The sequence below is a fragment of the Sorex araneus genome, chromosome 1 (genome assembly GCF_027595985.1).
Source record: "Sorex araneus isolate mSorAra2 chromosome 1, mSorAra2.pri, whole genome shotgun sequence".
Classification (NCBI taxonomy): domain Eukaryota; kingdom Metazoa; phylum Chordata; class Mammalia; order Eulipotyphla; family Soricidae; genus Sorex; species Sorex araneus.
In genome coordinates this window covers 428269647-428288594 of record NC_073302.1, presented here as the reverse complement: position 1 = coordinate 428288594, position 18948 = coordinate 428269647, and the positions used below count along the sequence as shown (strand labels likewise).

At 43.4% G+C, this 18948-nt stretch overlaps 1 protein-coding gene across 3 annotated transcripts in view; it reads left to right on the top strand.

The window, feature by feature from the left end:
• Positions 1-18948, top strand: part of UBE2H (ubiquitin conjugating enzyme E2 H) — a 112563-nt gene that overhangs the window by 56985 nt on the left and 36630 nt on the right. For 2 of the 3 annotated variants that reach the window (XM_055129592.1, XM_055129545.1), the window contains exons 2-3: positions 431-507; positions 1018-1092. In XM_055129592.1, coding sequence (XP_054985567.1) covers positions 431-507; positions 1018-1092 — 152 coding nt within the window. Of the gene's footprint in view, positions 1-430; positions 524-1017; positions 1093-18948 lie in introns of all 3 variants that reach the window. The other variant, XM_055129644.1, reaches the window with a different exon arrangement.

Here is an 18948-nt window from a genome sequence, read left to right as displayed (position 1 = left end):
TGTTTTTTGGTGGGTTTTTAGATTTTTTTTTTTTTTTTTTTTTTTTTTTGCTTTTTGCTTTTTGGGTCACACCCGGCGATGCACAGGGGTCACTCCTGGTTCATGCACTCAGGAATTACCCCTGGCGGTGCTCAAGGGACCATATGGGATGCTGGGATTCGAACCTGGGTCAGCCGTGTGCAAGGCAAACACCCTACTGGCTGTGCTGTCACTCCAGCCCAGGGTTTTTAGATCTTCTTGTCTTTTCAGGGCTGGGATCATAGATTCTTTTCACAAGGATATGTCCTCCTAAAGTATCAGGATTGTTTTTACATTTTATCATCTCATGTAACATTTTGGTAGCATTTTAAATGGCATTTCTTGAGGCTGTCGGTCACCATTAGTTTGGGAAGCACAGAGTCTGTGTAATTTCCTTTACCTTCCACCTTAGCATTGAGAGTAAACATGAGGTCACCATCCTGGGCGGACTCAATGAGTTTGTAGTGAAGTTTTATGGACCACAAGGAAGTAAGTACATGTATTGGTATGTGTTCTTCTACTACAATCTTTTGCTCTATTCTTTAATAGTCAGTGAGACGATCAGAGAGGGTGGTATGTGTAGTTTGTGAAAAGTGAACACGTAAATGTAATTGTATCAGGAACTGTGACCAAGTCGTACTCTTATAATCATCCATTGTCAGTGAACATGAATTGTGAATCCTCAGCTTTGTTATGAATTGCCACATAATTGGTTTGAGAAAGGGGGAAAATGTTCCCCCTTCTTTTGTTGTTTGGTGGAGAGGGGCTTAAGTGAAATAAATGGCTGTATTACATAGTTTGATAGCATTTAACAATTTAAGGGTAAGAAAATGCTTCTAAATTATAGAACTGTCAAAAGCATTTCAAAAGCAGTCAAAACAATAGTGATTCAGGACTTGAAAAAAAATGAACTTACAAGGTTTTCAGATGAGATTAAATATTTAATTCTTACATTATTTTCTGATTTGGAGACACTGATCATTTTCACTTTTGTTCCAGCACCGTATGAAGGTGGAGTGTGGAAAGTCAGAGTGGACCTTCCAGATAAATACCCTTTCAAGTCTCCATCTATAGGTATGTAACTGCTAGTTTCTTTCTTTAGAGAGTTTTTGAATAAAAAGAATAAAAAAAAAAAAACCCTACATTTTGTGGGAAGTAATCGTTCCAGAAATGACTACTTAGCTGAAAAACGTGACTTTGGCTAATTAATTCATGACTTTTGTTGAGGGGGTACGGGGCTTCTGTAGTGTAGATTTAGTAAGATGATTTAGTATACCCTGATGACTGTGATTTTACATGTCTCTCTTGGAGTCACATTAAATAATTTAAAAGTTTCACTGTTTATTAAGGTTCTTAGCACTATAATAAGTTCCTTAAATCTCACTTTAAATGCCACATTGTTAGAATCATTGTTACTCAGTCCTAATTTTAATTTCTTCTCTATCTACTTTGCTTTTTTCCCCTTCAACTCTAGGTACCTAATAATGAAATAACCCTTATCCGTTCTCCAATCTTTAGTCTCAATATAGCAGGATACTGTACAATAGAAACTTCAGTGGGTTTTTAAGAGATACTTTTTATCTCTCCATCTTCCTTCCGTCTTAATTGGTGATTACTACCCAAGTACCTAGTGGCAGTTTGAGTATTGAAAGTTACACCTTTACATATTTTGAGATTATGCAAAATGGTAGTAATATAGCTGACTGAATTTAGTTTTTTAAATGTCTCCTCTCAGGGCTGAAGAGATGGTACGGCAGGAAGGGCACTTGTCTTCCATGCCGCTTGCCTGGGTTTGATCCCTGGTACCACATACATTTCTCTGAGAATATAGCCAGGACTGAGCCTGAGAATTGCCAGGTGTGGTTCCCCCATCTAAAGAAATTTAAAAAAAAAAATTTTTTTATTCTATAGATGATTTTAAAATGCTTTAAGACATTGATGGATTTTAAGAAATGAAATAGGGGCCGGAGCGATAGCACAGCGGGTAGGGCGTTTGCCTTGCACGCAGCCGACCTGGGTTCGATCTCCGGCATCCCATATGGTCCCCCAAGCACTGCCAGGAGCAATTCCTGAGTGCAAAGCCAGGAGTAACCCCTGAGCATCGCTGGGTGTGACCCAAAAAGCAAAAAAAAAAAAAAAAAAGGAAATAAAATTGAAAAATACTGCACACTTTCATGTTGAGGATATTGCTGGAGTTCACACATCTGCAGTATGCTTCGGGCTTATATTAGGAATTATTGATCTTTTGGTCTCTAGACACACCCATCCCCACTTCTCAACCAAAAGGGTTTTCAAAGAGATGGGCCAAAAATATTGTTAGCTTTATATAGATTTTGATTATAGGACCCCACATTTCTAAGATAATACAGCAAAATTAAGTTAGTAAAAGACTAATTTCCATTCATATGTAGCAGCTTCTCCACCATCTAGCTTTTTTAGGTAGTTTTATGCTATAGATAAACTGTGGGGGTAACTAGGGGTGTCATTCAGTTGTTGAGCTTTCATTTGGCCCGGGTTTGATTCCCTGGCACTGCAGTAAAAAAATAATCACAACTCTAGAGTCAATTATTTATACTGGAGTCAGGTGATTCCAGGTGCAAAGGACTGACTGATCCATTGCCCCCCTCCTCCCTCAAATAAATTAATAACTACAATTACTATAGACAAGCAGTAACTTCTTCTAGGGTTCATAACAAGAATAGACTGGGGACCAGACAGATAGTAGACTGGGTAAGGTGCTTCCCTTGCATATGGCCTATCCACATTCAATCCCTGGCACCCCATATGGTCCCCTGAGCCCTGCCAGGAGTAAACCCTGAGCACAGCTAGGTATGCTTGAGCCCCTTTCCCCCAAAAAAGAAAATCAGTGGGGCCGGAGCGATAGCACAGCGGGTAGGGCGTTTGCCTTGCACGCGGCCGACCCGGGTTCGATCCCCGGCATCCCATATGGTCCCCCAAGCACTGCCAGGAGTAATTCCTGAGTGCAAAGCCAGGAGTAACCCCTGAGCATTGCTGGGTGTGACCCAAAAAGCAAAAAAAAAAAAAATCAGTTTATCGTTCCCTCTTCAAGTGCCTTGAGTTTTCTAAATACATTGATTTAGGCTAATTTATGGATTTTTTAAATGGGTATTTTCCTATTGCTACAAGCCCTTTAAATTTGAGTGATCAGGTGGTGAAGTAGGAAGGGTACCAGCTTGGAACATTCCCCGAGTACCTCTGACTTCAGTCTATAAAGGTGGGCAGCCACCCAGCCCCAGTTCACTCCGGGGCCAGAGGAGGTTGATTTCACTCACTTCAGGGGGAGACTGCTCATGTCGTGGTTCCCTGTCCCCCATTTCTTAATGTTAGGTGTCCTTTCTGCACAGGCATATAAAACTTTATGAAATGGAGTGACTTCGTCTTTAAGCCTGGTCGATGTCCAAATTATATAAATTCACTTGAATATGTTTCAAAAAAGTTAGTTTATTTAAAGGTTAAAAATTGACACAAACCTAGAGGCTGGAGCAATAGTACAGCAGGTAGGGCACTTGCGTTGCATGTGGCCAACCCGGGTCCTTCTCCAGCATCCCGTATTCGCCCCCTGCAGTGCCAGGAATAACTCCTGAGTAACCCCTGAGTATCACCAGATGTGGCCCCAAACCAACCCTTTCCCCCCACCTCCCAAATTGACAAGCTAAATTTAATTTCTGACCAGATTCAGAAAGGGAAGGAAATGTAGCTTATTAGCTTATTGAAGCATGGGGAGATAGTTCAAAATGCTCGGTCCTCTACACCTCCTAGTCCCCGAGCACTGCCTGCAGTGACACCTGAGCACTTAAACCTTGTAGCAATGTAGGGAGCCAGAGTGATAGTACAGCATGTAAGGTGCAGCTGACCAGGGTTCAATTCCCAGCATTTCATATGGTCCCCTGAGCACCACCAGGAATGATTCCTGAGTGCAGAGCCAGGAGTAACCCACCAGCAGGTGCAGGCCCCTTCACACACCCCCCAAAAAAAGAAAAACAAAACAATGGCGATGCAGACATATATTCTTTAGATACGTCCTTATTTCATAGACTGTGTCTTCACATATTTTTTTCAGATAATATAATTCTTTCATTATACTTTCAAAGTGAAAATAAACTTCAGTTGTTATTAATAGTACAACAGAAGCCTATGTACCCTAAGTTACATAATGCAAAAATGCCTAGGTTAATTTACCTTTATAATTTTTCTTTTACTTTTCTGTATGATTTTAGGACTTGGTAAGATCTACAAATGTGTACCATCTTCTGTTAGGGAAGTAGATCAGTTGAAATATTTGTACAAACTGTCCTGTTTCCTCCAAAAGAACATTGCATAAGAGTTTTAATCATTCGTGTGGGGTGACCCATTTTCAGGTCATCAGCAGTTGTAATTACTACTGGAATGTGTCTTAAAACATTTTGAGAGGCATCGACTCACTTAGGCAAGATACCTTTTTTGAGTTGTATAGGTAGTTGTAAAATTAGACAGAAGGGCAAAGAAATAAGATAGACCCAGTCTCAAGACTCTTTTCAACCCTGTCTCTGTAGTTTCTTCAGGTATACCCTTCTTCCTGAACTAGATTTTGAGCTCTCAAATTGATTTAGGTCTTTAATGCTTAGGTCTTGGATTTAATTTTATTTTCATTTTACTGTGTTGAGGGTTAAACCCAGGAACTCATCTCTTTGGGGTAGGCACACTGCCAGTGAGTCACCATCCTAATGCCGTAAATCTTGGAATTTTAAAATATTTACATATGCTTTCAAATTTGATTTGGAGACCTGTATCTATATCTTCGATACAGGTTTTTTTGTTGTTAATTTTTGTTGTTATTGCCTCACATTCTGGGACCGGAGAGAACAGGGGTAATGTGCCTGGCTGTCCCAGGCTTTGATCCTCAGCACCCACTTTGGTCCCCCCAGGTTCCCACCAGGAGTGATCCCTGAGCACCGGTGGGTGTAGCTCCAAAAAAATAAAAAGAAAGCTCCATGTCCATAGTAGGAATGTAAGAGAATCCAGGTGAGCAAAGATAAAGAAAATAAACCCCCCATTCACTGCTGGGAATGGCCCCGAAGGCTCCTAGATTACCTAGGCCCACAGGATCCTAGCAGCCTGGCATCCTCCGGCCCTCGCATTGAACTGCCAGTCATGAACCACTGGGAGGGGCTCCTGCCCCCCTCCTCTAGCATTGCTTGGGAAACCCTTTCCTTATAAAAATAATAAATCTCTTAAGTGTTTGGAGGTTATGAATTTACTCTTACAATGGCATTGTCGTTCCAAACATCTTTAGCATATAAGTGATGACAAATTTTAATGCTTTGAAATGGAATGCAACTTTCAAAATGGCCACAAAGACTATTTGAATCCCAGTGAATCAAATGGGAAAAATCAAGTAGGCCAAGTTGGAATATAAATGATTATGAAATTAACTTACATTTAAATATTACGACTTTCTTGTAAATTGTGCTCCTGTTAGTGTTTAGGGGAAAATGATAAAACATTCTAACCATTTTTGCAATCATTTTTAACATCATTGAAATGTTCTCATATTTTTCCAAAGATACTAATTTGAAAAAAAAAATCATACTAAGTTCTGAATTGTTTAAAAGCTTAGACCTTTGGAGCTAGAGCGATAGCACAGTGGGGAGGGCATTTGCCTTGCACGCTGCCAACCCAGGTTTGATTCTCACATCTCATATGGTTCCCCGAGCATTGCCAGGAGTGATTCCTGAGAGCATGAGCCAGGTGTGACCCAAAAAGCCCCCCCAAAAAAAAAATTTAGACCTTTTTCATTCAGAAACATTCCTCAAAAATACCCAGAGGACTTTGGTACAGTTAGGAGAGAGGTTAGTCTGGGGAAGAATGGTTCTGGGCCGGATTCTTCTTGATAATGATAAGTAATAATTCACCTGAGCCATTGTCCTTTTCTTGAAGGGAGATCAGAACTTAATGAAACTTAGTATTGGCGAGTGGATTAAGTGTGTGGGGTGTGAGGGCAGTCTGGTTGGACAAGGCAGGCTATGTAGAGCTTCCACTAGTCAGAGAGGAAGAGCAACATAAGTTATTTCATATGCTTAGTTACAGAATGTCCTTGGGTTTGTTTGGTTTATTGGGGGGGGGGAGTGAATCAGCACCTCAATTTAGGAGGAGACAGCCTTTCCTGTGAAAAGTGTGCTGAGAATAGTGTTTTTTGCTTGCTAGTTTATTTTGTTTGGGGGCCCCACCTGAAGGTGCTTGGGGCTTACTCTTGGTTCTGTGCTCAGAGATCACTCCTTGTGGGGCTTGAGGAACCATATGGGGTACTAGAAATTAAACCCAGGTTAGCCACATGCAAGGCAAGTTTTCTACCCACTGCACTAGTGCTCTGGATTCAAGAGTACAATTTTTACAGAATCAGCAATGGGAAGGTGGACATAAGGACGTTGAATACTCTTTCAAAAGCCCCAGTGCATGATGATTTTGTTCTATACAAAGAAGTTAATACAGAGACAGCCATATCCTCCTGATTTGGTTTTTAGCTGTTACACATGTTGCTCATCTATAAAGAGAAAATTTATACCATTTGAAGAAAATTGATTCGCAGTGGCTGTGATGGCAAAATGAGTGTTCTCACATGCAAAGAGATAATAAATTTTTAAATATAAAAATTAGAATGGGCCAGAGAGCATATAGGAGTTGTAAGTCTTTGTATGCAGCCAACCCCCAGTTTGATCCAGAGAGCATATAGGAGGTGTAAGGCTTTGTATGCAGCCAACCCCCAGTTTGATCCAGAGAGCATATAGGAGGTGTAAGGCTTTGTATGCAGCCAACCCCCAGTTTGATCCCTGGCACCACATTCGATCCTCGAGCACCATCAGGACTCACTCCTGAACACGCAGCTAAGAATAGCCTCTAAGCATAGCCAGGTGTGGCCTAAAAATAAATAACCAATAGGCATAGAATGTAAGTACATCACATCATTTTGGCAAGCTGAACATTGTTGACAAAGGTATTTATACTGTAGCTAACCTCGCGATGCATAATATGCACGAAGGATTTTATATCATTTTAGTTACTTAAATTATTCTAAGGAAGTAGTAAGAACTATGTTACTAAGATTATGGTGCAATATATAATTTGCAGTGTTTTTTTAAAAGTTGGAAGTAGGCTAAATGACCCAGCTGGTTATAGTCATTAAACTATGGGTCATTTTTGGTAGATAAAATATTTCACAGCCATTATCCCTGTTTTAACAGCTTCTTTTTTACGGATACACAGTGTGTGTGTAACCTTACAGTGTCACTGTCACTGTCATCCTGTTGCTCATTGATTTGCTCAAGCGGGCACCAGTAACATCTCCTGTAAAAAATAGAAGCGTGCGTGGAAGAGAGTAATGTGTCTGTTGTTCGAGGGCTGTCTCTCTCTCACCACTAGCGTTCAGTGCTCTCAAGTCGCTGTGTATGGACCGGATCGGGATGGTTGCTCCTCATGCTCTGCTTCTGTGTGTGCCGCTGTGCTCTCTTCTGTCTATTTCTGACTCTCTCGGTAGTCTCTTCTCTAGTCTCTTCTGACCTCTCTCTGTCTCCAGTTGTCTCTCTCCTGGTCTCTTTCGATCTCTTTCTGGAGCCCTTTTCGCTCTCACTTCTGACTGTCTTTTACTTCTGACTCTGACTCTCACTCGCTTTGTGCTCTTTCTTTCCCCTGCTTCTGGCTCCGATGACTCCCTGATTCTCTTTCGCTTTGTGCTCTGCTTCTGTGTCTTCTCCCCTACTTCTCTTACAGTCTTAGTTTATATAGCAGTCACATAGGGTAGTGACACAAAGGTGGGTTGAAGATTAACAAATCAACAAAGAGGGGTAAGACCACTCCTCCAGAAGATTAACAAAATCTCATCTAAGGAAATTACTCCAGATTACTAGGAGATCCACTTAAGGGAGGGATCCCATCCAGGGTGTGTTGCTTTCTTCTTTCCTCAGCTAGTAATCCACTTAAATAGGTGTAGTAAATCTACTTCTAATATTTCTAGCAATGTCATTCTGTATGGGCACAGTAAGAGATATATCAGACTTAACGTTTGGTTCTTCCTGAGGACATCTCACTATATATTTCAGACCACAGTCCTCAGGCCAGGATAGTCTTTCTAACCCCAGCAGGGTTATAGTCTCATAATTACTTTTGGATCATGACAGCATTTGTCTATGACCATGCTCTCAACTTACAGTTGAGTATTGTGGCGCTTTGGCCTGGCCCATTTTGATGCCAGGGTAGCTCACAGCTTGCCCTGGGTCGTTTTATCCCGCATCAGGACCCTGTTTTTGGGGTGCTAGGAACTAAGGGCAACTGATCGAGAGAGCAGATGCCCAGGAGTAAATATTATTGGAGTCTATCAACTCCCAAGTTACAAAGCATAATATTAACTGTCTTCCTATGTCCATACAGAAAGGACATTGCTTTAAGGTAAACTAAGTTCCCTGTGGCAAGGCTGAAAGGACAAACCTAGTGTTATCTCCATTGTGAAACTTGTTACTGTTTTTGGCATATCGAATACGCCACGGGAGCTTGCCAGGCTCTTCTGTGCAGGCGGGATACTCTCGGTAGCTTGCCGGGCTCTCCGAGAGGGATGGAGGAATCAAAGCCAGGTCGGCCGCGTGCAAGGCAAACACCCTATTGGCTGTGCTATTGTTCCAGCTCATCTTATAGTGTATAACTTAATTTTTTTTAATCATGCAAAATCCCTTGTGAATTCCAGAGTATTGGATTATTATCCTTGACTGTTAAGGGGATTAAAACTTTTCCCCAAAGGGCCAGAGTCCAGCAGGTCGGACACTGCCTTGCAGACAGCCGGCTGGCAGAGCCAGGAATAAACCCTGGGCACCACCAGGTGTGGCCCCCAAACAGCAAAGGAAGCAAAATATTTTCTCCTTGATTTCCAGACATTCTGAAGAAATTCCTTTTTATTATAAATGTAAATACTTTAAAACCTATGGCAAATGCTGCATGTCTTTTGCATACCCCAAATAGGATGGTTGTGTGTGAGCTGAACTTGACTTCTGGAGCTAGAAAGCCATTAAGTTGTCCGAGCAGAGCCCTTCCTGGCGACTTGCTGAGGACTTCATGATCACCATGTTTTCCACCCACCTCCTTTCTTGTTTTCCTTCACGTTGTAATTATGCCGAGCATGTCAGTGTACATACTGTTGTTGGTGTCTTCCTGCTTGGTTTCTTCTGCTTTGTACTCTTTACACCTTTATCCTTAGATATGCTTTACTATACTTCTGCCCTTTTCCCTTCTCTTAGCCTTATTTTTCAAACACCTCTTCTTTTGTTTCTCCTGATAGTTTTACTTTTGTTACTCACTTGCTCTACTTTTCTTTTCATAAAAACCAAAAAGGGACTGTAGAGATAGGATGCAGGTTAAGGTGTTTTGTTTACATGCTGCTGTGGTCGCAGCACTGTTGAGTCCTGGCACTACCTGTGGTCCTCTGAGCACCGCCAGGTATGACCCTTGAGCATCGCTGGGTGTGGCCTCCCCCCAAAAAAACAACAAAAGATGTCTGTTCATAGTAATATTAACAGCTCTTTTGATAAGTCAGAGTGAGGAGTGGGATTATCATAAAATAAAGACATCGCTTTGTTTAAGAATTTTCAACCACTAAGACCTTGAAAGTAACTAGAGGTGGTCTTTATGATCATACCAACCTTGCTCTGCATAACATACTACTATATCTTATTTTAATGGTAACTTATATTTAAAGTATTAATAAAACTGAATTCTAACTTCAGTTTTATTTGCTGTAGTATTTAATTTGAAGAAAATATGATAGAACCAGGGAGATAGCCTAGCACTCAGGTGTACAGGCAAATGTGATGGATCTCAGATTGAACCCCAGCATCACAGGACCACCACCCGCCCCTAGCCACCGCCTGGGGGCCCTGGGGGTCTCATAGGGCCCACAGCTTTACATCTTTGGGCCTCAGTATTGTCAGGAGTGGCCCCCTGAATACTTCTTGGGAGGCTCCCCTGCCCCCAAAGAAAAAGATACTATAGGGCTGGAGCTATAGTACAGCATGTAGGGTGTTTGGCTTGCACATGGTGGACCAGGGTTCGATTCCCAGCATCCCTGATGGTCTCCTGAGCACCGCCAGAAGTAATTCCTGAGTGCAGAACCAGGAGTAACCCCTGTGCAACGCCAGGTGTGACCAAAAAAGAAAGAGATACTATGAAATCCAGTGAACCGTATTTTTCTTTAACTTGTGCTAGTGATTAAAGGAAATAATTTTACTGGTTTTGCTTGTGAGAGCAGTAGTCTCCTGGCACCTCTATTTCACTACTGCTAGAAATGCCCTTGCAGTTTTTGGAGAAGGCTTGGTTGCATTTTATTATAGTTGCGTGACTTTCAGCCAATTGCAGATCCTGAAATATCTGTCATTCTACTTTGTGCCTTTCTGGGTGAGAACTTCATAGTTGCCCCCTTGGGGATGTAGTGTCAAGGTCTGAAGCAGAGAAGAGTTAATTCATGAGATGTTCTGGAGTCGTCATATATCAAAGGGTATTTGGGCCATTTTGTTTCCATAGAGAGGATGAATTCTTAGATTGAAAAAAAACACCAGAATTCCTTTAGGATTACCTCTTTATATTCTTACCCTTGGACTTGAATTTAGTTCATCTTCGTTTTTATCACTGAGGAAACGAAGTTCTAATAGAAAAGTCTTATCAGAAAGCTTTTTAGGTAATGTGATGAGGACACAAGTCTTTGTTAATTGCTATCTTTTTCTGGTGCTGCACAAATGAAATTTTTCATGATGCCTGGCAGCTGGGACTTTGTCAAAGTTGATACATCTTAACATTATTTATTCTAACCAGTTCCACAAGTTTATTTGCTCCCTCCTGTGTATAGGGCATTATTTGTAGGTCTATAAATAGAAAAGTGGACAGACAGTTCTCTTGGTACTTGAATTCTTTGGGGAAAGATAAGATTTTAAATGTCTAGTTGTCTGTCGAAAGTTTCTATGCTTTTGCTCTGCGAAAACTGATATCATAGCTACCTTAGATTAGTGGTCAGGAAGGACCTTGCTGATAAAGTAATTTTAAACTAAGCCTTAGATGGAAAAAAGTGAAAAAGCCAGTCCTGATTATTCAGTGTCACTGGTAAGAACATTCTGGGCAGTTGTGAGGACCAGGGTTCCAAGGGAAAGGGATGAGCCAAGTGTGCTGAGGAAGAGGCTGGTTGTGAGCAGAGGTCCAAGAGGGGAGCAGGATAACGTCTCCCAGGTCTAAGAGTGACTTTATTTTAATGTAATGGAAAAGCTGTTGAAATGTTTTAAGCAGGATTTTAGCCATCACTCTGGGACTGTAGAGAAAATGGGACAGATCCTGATGGTTTGGGTTGAGTGCCAAGGCTGAGAAATTCTGGTGTAGATCTGTATCATTAAGTAGAATTTTGGCCGTATTGAGGAAAACATTTCTCGTAACGGAAGAGAAGGCTCTTGGGTGTTTTTCTTAAGTGGGAGTTCCTAAAGGTTGACTTTATGTTCCTGGTAGGGAGTTGTTCAGAACGGAGAGTATGGCCATTCTGGGATTCAGGAGTAGGGTTGGGGGACCAGTGCCTTTGAGAAGACAGAAAGGGATGGGCTCAGACACATACGGTGTTTGAGAAGATCGTGAACCTTTGAATACACTGTTGAACAAAAGAAATGAATGTGCTTGCAGGAAGAATTTTGTTAGGGAAAATGAGGCATCTTGATGGCTTGGTTCCCATTTTTCTCAGTCAAATGTGCCAAGACTGTTATGTCAGAGTAAGGAATGGAAGAACAAAATAAGAGACTTGCAAGATTTTGGTAGGAAACATACAGATCTTGCAGATTAAGGGAGCCGGCTACCCAGAGAAGGGAGAAGAGAGGAAAACTGGGGGACTGGTATATCCTCTCTCTCTACCTTGAATTACTGAGGTCATCGACAGAGTCAGGACTGGCTCCTGAGCACCAAGTATGGCCCCCAAACCAAAATAAAGTAAAAGGTCTCTCCTGCCAGCCCAGTAGACATAAACTCCTTGAAAGCAATCCAGTCCCTTGGTCTGATTTTTCTTTTTCTTGGGGTAGGAGCTTGTGGGGCGGGGGCAAAGATGTCTAAGATGTCAATACCACTTAGACATCTCCAGTGGTATTGAGGGTTATACCCGGTGGTACTCAGGAGACCATGTGCTTACACACTAGGCATGTGCTTCAGCCCTTAGGGCCTTCTAGTTCTTTGGCCCCTGGTACATAGCGGGTTGTGCAGACAAGTCTTATGAGCCATTGTGTGCACAGGTACCTACTTTCTGGTGCCTCAAGTGCAGGTGTAGAGGATGTGAGAGGTTCGCTTCCCTCAGTGCTCAGTTGGCATTTTGAAGAGGAGAGGCAGGGGATGCGCAGCAAATTTTAGAGAGATGATGGGTGGGTGCTCTGGAGATGAAGGATGAAGATAGGAAACGGGAAGGTCATTTGCAGATCGAAGAATTGTGCCTAGGTGGAATGCTCCTAGATGCCCAGAACAGAAAGACGGAGTGGGAGGATGTGTGAAGTGAAGGTGTTTTTTAGAGAAAGGTAATCACAAATATCAGGTATGTCTTCGGAGCTTGAATGTGATGGATTAGAGGACAGGGTGTCAAGGGGGACTAGGCAACAGTATCGTTAAAAGAGGGGGCTGAAGGGCTGGAGCGATTGTACAGCTTGTAGGGTGTTTACCTTGCATGTGGCCGACCTGGGTTCGATTCCCAGCATCCTGTATGGTCCCCTGAGCATCGCCAGGAGTAATTCCTGAGTAAAGAGCCAGGAATAACCCCTGTGCATTGCCAAGTGTAAACCAAAAAAAAAGGGGGGGAGGGGCTGGAGCGATAGCACAATGGGTAGGGAGTTTACCTTGTACACGGTCGACCCGGGTTCCATTCCCAGGATCCCATATGATCCTCTGAGCACCGCCAGGAGTAATTGCTGAGTGCTAAGCCAGGAGTACCCCCTGTGCATTGCCAAGTGTTACCCAAAAAGCCAAAAAAAAAAAAAAAAGGAAGCTGAGGGAGCTGGAGAGATAGTACAGTGGGTAAGGCATGTCACTTGCCTTGCATGCGGCCCACCAGGGTGCTATTCCCATATGGTGCCCTGAGCACTGCCAAGAGTAATTCTTGAGTATAGAGCCAGAAGTCATTCCTGAGCACTGCTAGATGTGGCCTCCCCGCATCACCCCCCACCACCACCAAAAAATACCTTTTAACAATAAAATTTTAAAAAATAAAAAGGAAGGTGAGCTGTGGATGTGATTTTATGGAAGAATGAGATGTTCAGTTCTGTTCCCAGCAACCACAGAGAATGAATAAATAAATGGCAGGCAGCTTTCTGGATGCCAGTACTGAAGTTCCGAGCAGTGGAAGCCAGTCGTCAGATTGCACTATTAGGAGAAGATGCTTCTAGTGGTCTGATTCGGTTAATTCACTTTCATCTTGCTACTAAGGAGTTAAAAAAGCAATAGTTAACTTTCCCTCCACCCCTCCACCCAGGAGAGTTTTGTCTTTGCTCATGCCTCCATCTAACATTTCCTTCTTGAAGCTGACTTCCACCAGTTCTCATTCTGCCTTTAGCAACTCATTATTATATCATTTTTCTGTTTGCCATATAAAAATTTCATCTTGCTATTTAGATTACTTCCTAACTAAACTATAGTGAGTGACTTACAATTTTTGGGCTATGACTAATTTTGACATCTTTTTGGCTTTCTGTTCAGTTCTTTTCCATTAGGATTTGGTATCATAGTGGAAACATTTTATTGAGTTCCTTTTTCGTTATTTAAGAAATTAAAAAAATAAATGTTGGGCCATAGCCATAGTATAGTGGGCAGGTCACTTGCCCTGTATTTGGCCAACCCAAGTTCAACCCCTGGCATCACATACAGTTCCCCAAGCCCCACCAGGAGTGATTCCTGTGAGCAGAGCTAGGAGAAAACCCTGAGCACCACCAGGTGTGGTCCAGTAAATAGTAAAAGCAGTGTCTTAATTTCCTTTGAAAAGCTTATTCACACAGTAAATAAGATTTGTTCATATTCCTGCTGTTGGTGAAAACAATACTATAGAAAGGCTCTGTAGAGATTATATCATCCAGTTGCCTTATTTTCAGAAGGGTGAAGACCCAGAAAGACTGAGCTAGACACACAAACACACCCACACCCACACAACTAGTTGAAGAGTCTGGTTAGTTGAAGAATCAGGTTACTACCCTGTGACTTTCAGTCTACTGTTGTGTTGTTGTTTTTTTTTCCATTATGCCAGATGCAACCAGAATGGTCTTATTAATAATAAATGTTACCGTTAACTGTATTTTCCATTTCCAGTGATGTGGTTATAGGAAACCTCATCCCACAATCAAAATATTCTTTAATGCTCTTGCCAATCCCTAAAGGATTAAGAGAAGGCTGTGTTGGAGCAGATAGTTTCATTTTTCAGGGCGAGGGAAGTGAGATGAGATGACTTGCCTGAGATCATTAAGCTAAAAGTAACATTGAATGCTGTGTGCTAGTGCCTGTTAAAATGCTGTGTCTGTATTTCTCCATTTCATCTTCATGACTGTCCTGTGGTGTGCAGATAGTTCTGGAACCTAGGTGCATATTCTCTAACTTGCCCAAAATGACCTTGGGCAGCCCGGTCTCTTCATAACAGCTTGGCTTTGATAAGAATGGCGGAGAGGAGAAACTGAGCCTCACCGGAGGCCAGTGTGTTCTAGGGTATTCCACCTCTGACCACGAAAATAAATCCTGCCTGACTCTGACAGCGTGGCTCTCCAAGCTTGAACGATAAACCATGGAGACAGGAAAGAGATTATCTTTCAAAAATGAATTTATAGAAATAGGTGTATGGCTGCAGGTTTGGAACGTCTCCTTGGACGATTCCGCTGCTGGAAGGACAACACTTGAGCCTCCGTAAGTTACAAGGGAACGTGCTCAGCCCGTTCCTCAGATTCCCTACTACCTGAGGAAGGAAGAAACGAAGCGGAGGACACTGCCGTTAAGCTCAGACCTCCTACACACGGGATGGGTTCCGAAGTGCCTCGAGCACGCAGGGCCTTCTGAGAGGGAGCTGAGGAGAGGCCTGCCCAGGTCCACCTCCTGAGTCGGAAAGTCTCTGAGATGTCATCTGCCTTTGCAGGCTGCCACAGGCCGGCTGAAGCAAGATGAAAATCCATCTTGCAAGTGTGAACGAAGGCACACAGCTGGCAGTGCGGCTGGAACCAGAGCACTTGCCGGCATCTTTCTCCCCTCCCTCTGTAGCTGGAACGCCCTAACTCTAGTCACCAGAATGTATGCTAGGAATGGGAGATAACGAGTCAGTCTTTCATAATATTAAAAAATTATGCCAACTTTAAAAATTAGAATAAATCAGTTTGATTATGACTAGCTACATGGGCTTTTGTCCAGAAGACAGAACATTAGAATAATTTAATGTTTTCACTTACTATTTTCTCGCAGGAATTTATAAGCCTGTAATTAAATTGCCTCAGCCGCAGCTGCCTGAGCCCTCCGCAGGCCGGGCTCCTGTTACCCCAGGGATAGCACAGCTATGTTTGACCTGGGCATTTTCCACCTATTTACCTCATTTCAGAGCCGTTTCCTTGACCCCCTCATCTTTTCTTGAGTTAAATTCCTGGAAAGATGATTGGGTTAAGGTTTCATCTCTCCTCTCTCCTCCCTACCTCTCCCCTCTTTTTTTGTTCTTGGGTTACTCTCAGTTGTGCTCAGGGCTTACTCCTCCCTCTGTGCTTGCGGGTCATTTCTGGTGGGACTAGAGGGACATAGGACATAGGGGTGCCAGGATTGGACCTAGGTTGACTGCATGCAAGGCAAGTGCCCTACCCAGTGTACTTTCTGACCCCCCCCCATGTGGTATTTTTAAAAAACTCACATCTGATTATTAATATTCTTGCATATGAAAGACAAAAAATAATATTAATTTTCCCCTTTTATTTGCTTATTGACGCTCAATACCAGATGTTACTTGAATGTGTATACAAACTTCGTACAGATTCCTTACAGAAGTATGTAACCGTCTTTCAGGGCCCAGGGAGATAGCGCAGGGGGCTGGAGTGTAGCTGTCCAGGTGGGGGCCCTGGGTCCAGCCCCAGCATTGCAGATGTGGCCCCATGCAGCATATTGGGAGTGGCTCCTGCACACCCCCGGGTATGTCTCAGAAACTGACAGAAAAAAATTAAGCTTCCAGCATGACTCGGCATGTTTATTCACTATCTGCTGCCCTGTGGGTGAAGAGCTTTGTTATTCTAGAGCAATTGGAGTCTTGGACTGGACCAAGAGAGAGCACGTGTATCTTTGTATTAAAATCTGTGCTTTCACTTTTTAAAAAGATACGTAGTTTTTTACTGCAAACAAAGCATAGTTCCTCCTCTGAGATTATAAACCACTTGATTTCCTTTTGCTAAAAAACCCTAGAGATAGTACAGTGGGTTAAGGCATTTGCCTTGTGCATTGCTGATTCAGTCTGGTCTCCAGCTCCACATATGGTCCCCCGAGCACTGCCACAAGTAAGCCCTGATCACTGTTAGGTGTGGACTAAAAACCAAAAATGTACAGCACTGAAGTGGTGAATTTTTAGCTGTTTTGTTGTCTCCTTCCCCCCCACCCCACTGCACCCTGCAGGTCCTTGAGCCATTCCTGAGAATAGGTGTCTAAAAGATTAAATGGAGGACTTCTGAAAGCCTGCTGAAATCACTGACATTTATCACTAGAAAAATGAATAAAATCTCCAGTCACGTAGATTAAAAATGATTTGCTACTTCCACTTAGCCATGTTTCCATAAAAGTCATTTTTAAAATATGTTCTTTTAAAATATCTTCAAAATAGTTCCTGGTTGAATGGAAACAAGTGTTGGGAAAATTTCTCTTGTTGCAGATGTATTCATTAGCACGGTGGTAGCATTGCCAAAAGGAAGGGGAACATGCCAGGGCAAACACGCTGGGTCCTGAGAACATTTCTCTGAATTCCCGGCCTGTTCTTTCTCAGTCTCCTCCCCTCCTCATCCCCAAGTTCCATTGTTGTCATCATCATCCAGAATGTAAATGACAGTGCCAGAAAGGTTGGCTGCAGCTTGTCCAAGAACAATTAAAAAGGAGATGTGTGTTACTTTCCTTTATTTGATTTGGGTACTTTTTCTAACAGTTGGAAGTCTAATTTAGGAAGATAGTTTCTCGAATGGAAGCTTTTGGTTTTTGTTTGGGGGCCACACCTGGAAGTGCTGAGGGGTGTCCGATGGGAAGGGGGCACGCACTGCACTCCGTGTGGTGCAAAGGCACTGCACATGCGGGACAAACGCCTCAACCCCAGTACCGTCTCTGGCTGAAAGCAAGCTTTTTTTTTTTGCTTTTTGGATTGCACACCCGGCAATGCACAGGGGTTATTCTTGGCTCATGCACTCAGGAATTACTCCTGGCGGTGCTCGGGGGATCATATGGGATGCTGGGAATCGAACCCGGGTCGGCCGTCTGCAGGGCAAATGCCCTACCCGCTGTGCTATTGCTCCAGCCCCCAAAAGCAAGCTTTTAAAGTCTGTTTTTCTCTACTATAGAAGACTCCGAGCCAGAGAGGCAGTACAGTGGGGAGGACTCTTGCCTTGCATACAGCTAAGGGGGTTCGATCCCTGGCATCTGATGTAACTTCCCTGAGCACTGCCAGGTGTGGCCCGAATGCAATCATATACATTCATTGTCTCTCGCCCTCCTACCTCCCTTCCCCCTCTTTTTCTCTTTCTCTTCCTCTTTCTCCCCCTCTCTCCCTCCCCCTCCCTTCTGGCTCCTGTATCTTCCTTTGTGGTATTTCACATGCTGCCATCATCACGTGTTTGTGGTTTGCAGAATACGCTTCCTAAAAAGGGAGCCTCACAAAATTGATTTCTTTCAAGGACTCAGTCATTGGTTGCTTCCCCTTAAAGCTTCTGTTCTCAGTACTCTGGCCATCCTCCATTTGTGAATGGTAGAGTTGGAACTCAAACCCATGATGTCCCTCTTAATACTTCGCTCTTTCCAGTCTGATTTTTAGGCAGGCCGAAGGCAGTGTTTTGGCCATCCAGGCCTGTGGTTCAGTGAGGACCTGAGGATGCGGTATGACTTAGGCCTGGTGTGCCAGGAACCACGAGGCCCCATCCGGCGGTGCTCAGGGCTTTTACAGCCACCTAGCATAGGGGTGCACCCTAACTCCTGTACTGTCGTCCCTCCTCAGATGGTGCTTTATTCTTAGCAGGCCCTGGAGACAGGCTCCAAACCTTTTATTACCAGAGAATGTTTACTAAGCTCTCTGGGCTCTGTTACTTATCTTGGCTCTATCTTGGACTCCACCAAGCTGGATCTTGGTTGAAATGAAAAGAGCGTGGAAAGTATGTAGGTTGAAATGTCACCTGAAGAACCTGGGCCAGTGCGGAGGCACCTTCATCTTTCAGAGAAGGCTTTGATAAAAATTTTTGAGCTCTCCCCCCACCCCTCCCCAACACCACCATACCTGTTTCTTTGGTTAAAGCTTTGAGGTTCCGTGTGCCGTCAAATCGTTGCGGCTTCCTTCTTGCTCCCGGGGCGCGAGCCCTGGGCTGTGAGACCCTCCTCTTCCTCCAGCGCCAAGAGCCTGGAGAGCTCTTCCCCTACAAGCTTCCCCCCTCCCCATAACCCCCTCTTTTTGGGGGAGAAAAGGCTTTTATTTAGACTGACAAAATTGAAAGCTGGATTTGTATTCTGTTACTGTCCTAACACTGGTCTTTGGGGCTCCCCACCTCACTCAGTGAAAGCCAGCTGCTTTCAAAGGCCCACAAAGGTGCCTCCCCTCTCTGACCTCCGGCCTGGTGTCTCCTCCCGTTCACCCCCTTTCCACTCTGCTCGTCTCCTCACTGCTCGACACACACCGAGGAGCCTCCCAATGCACTCTGCTCGCCTGCG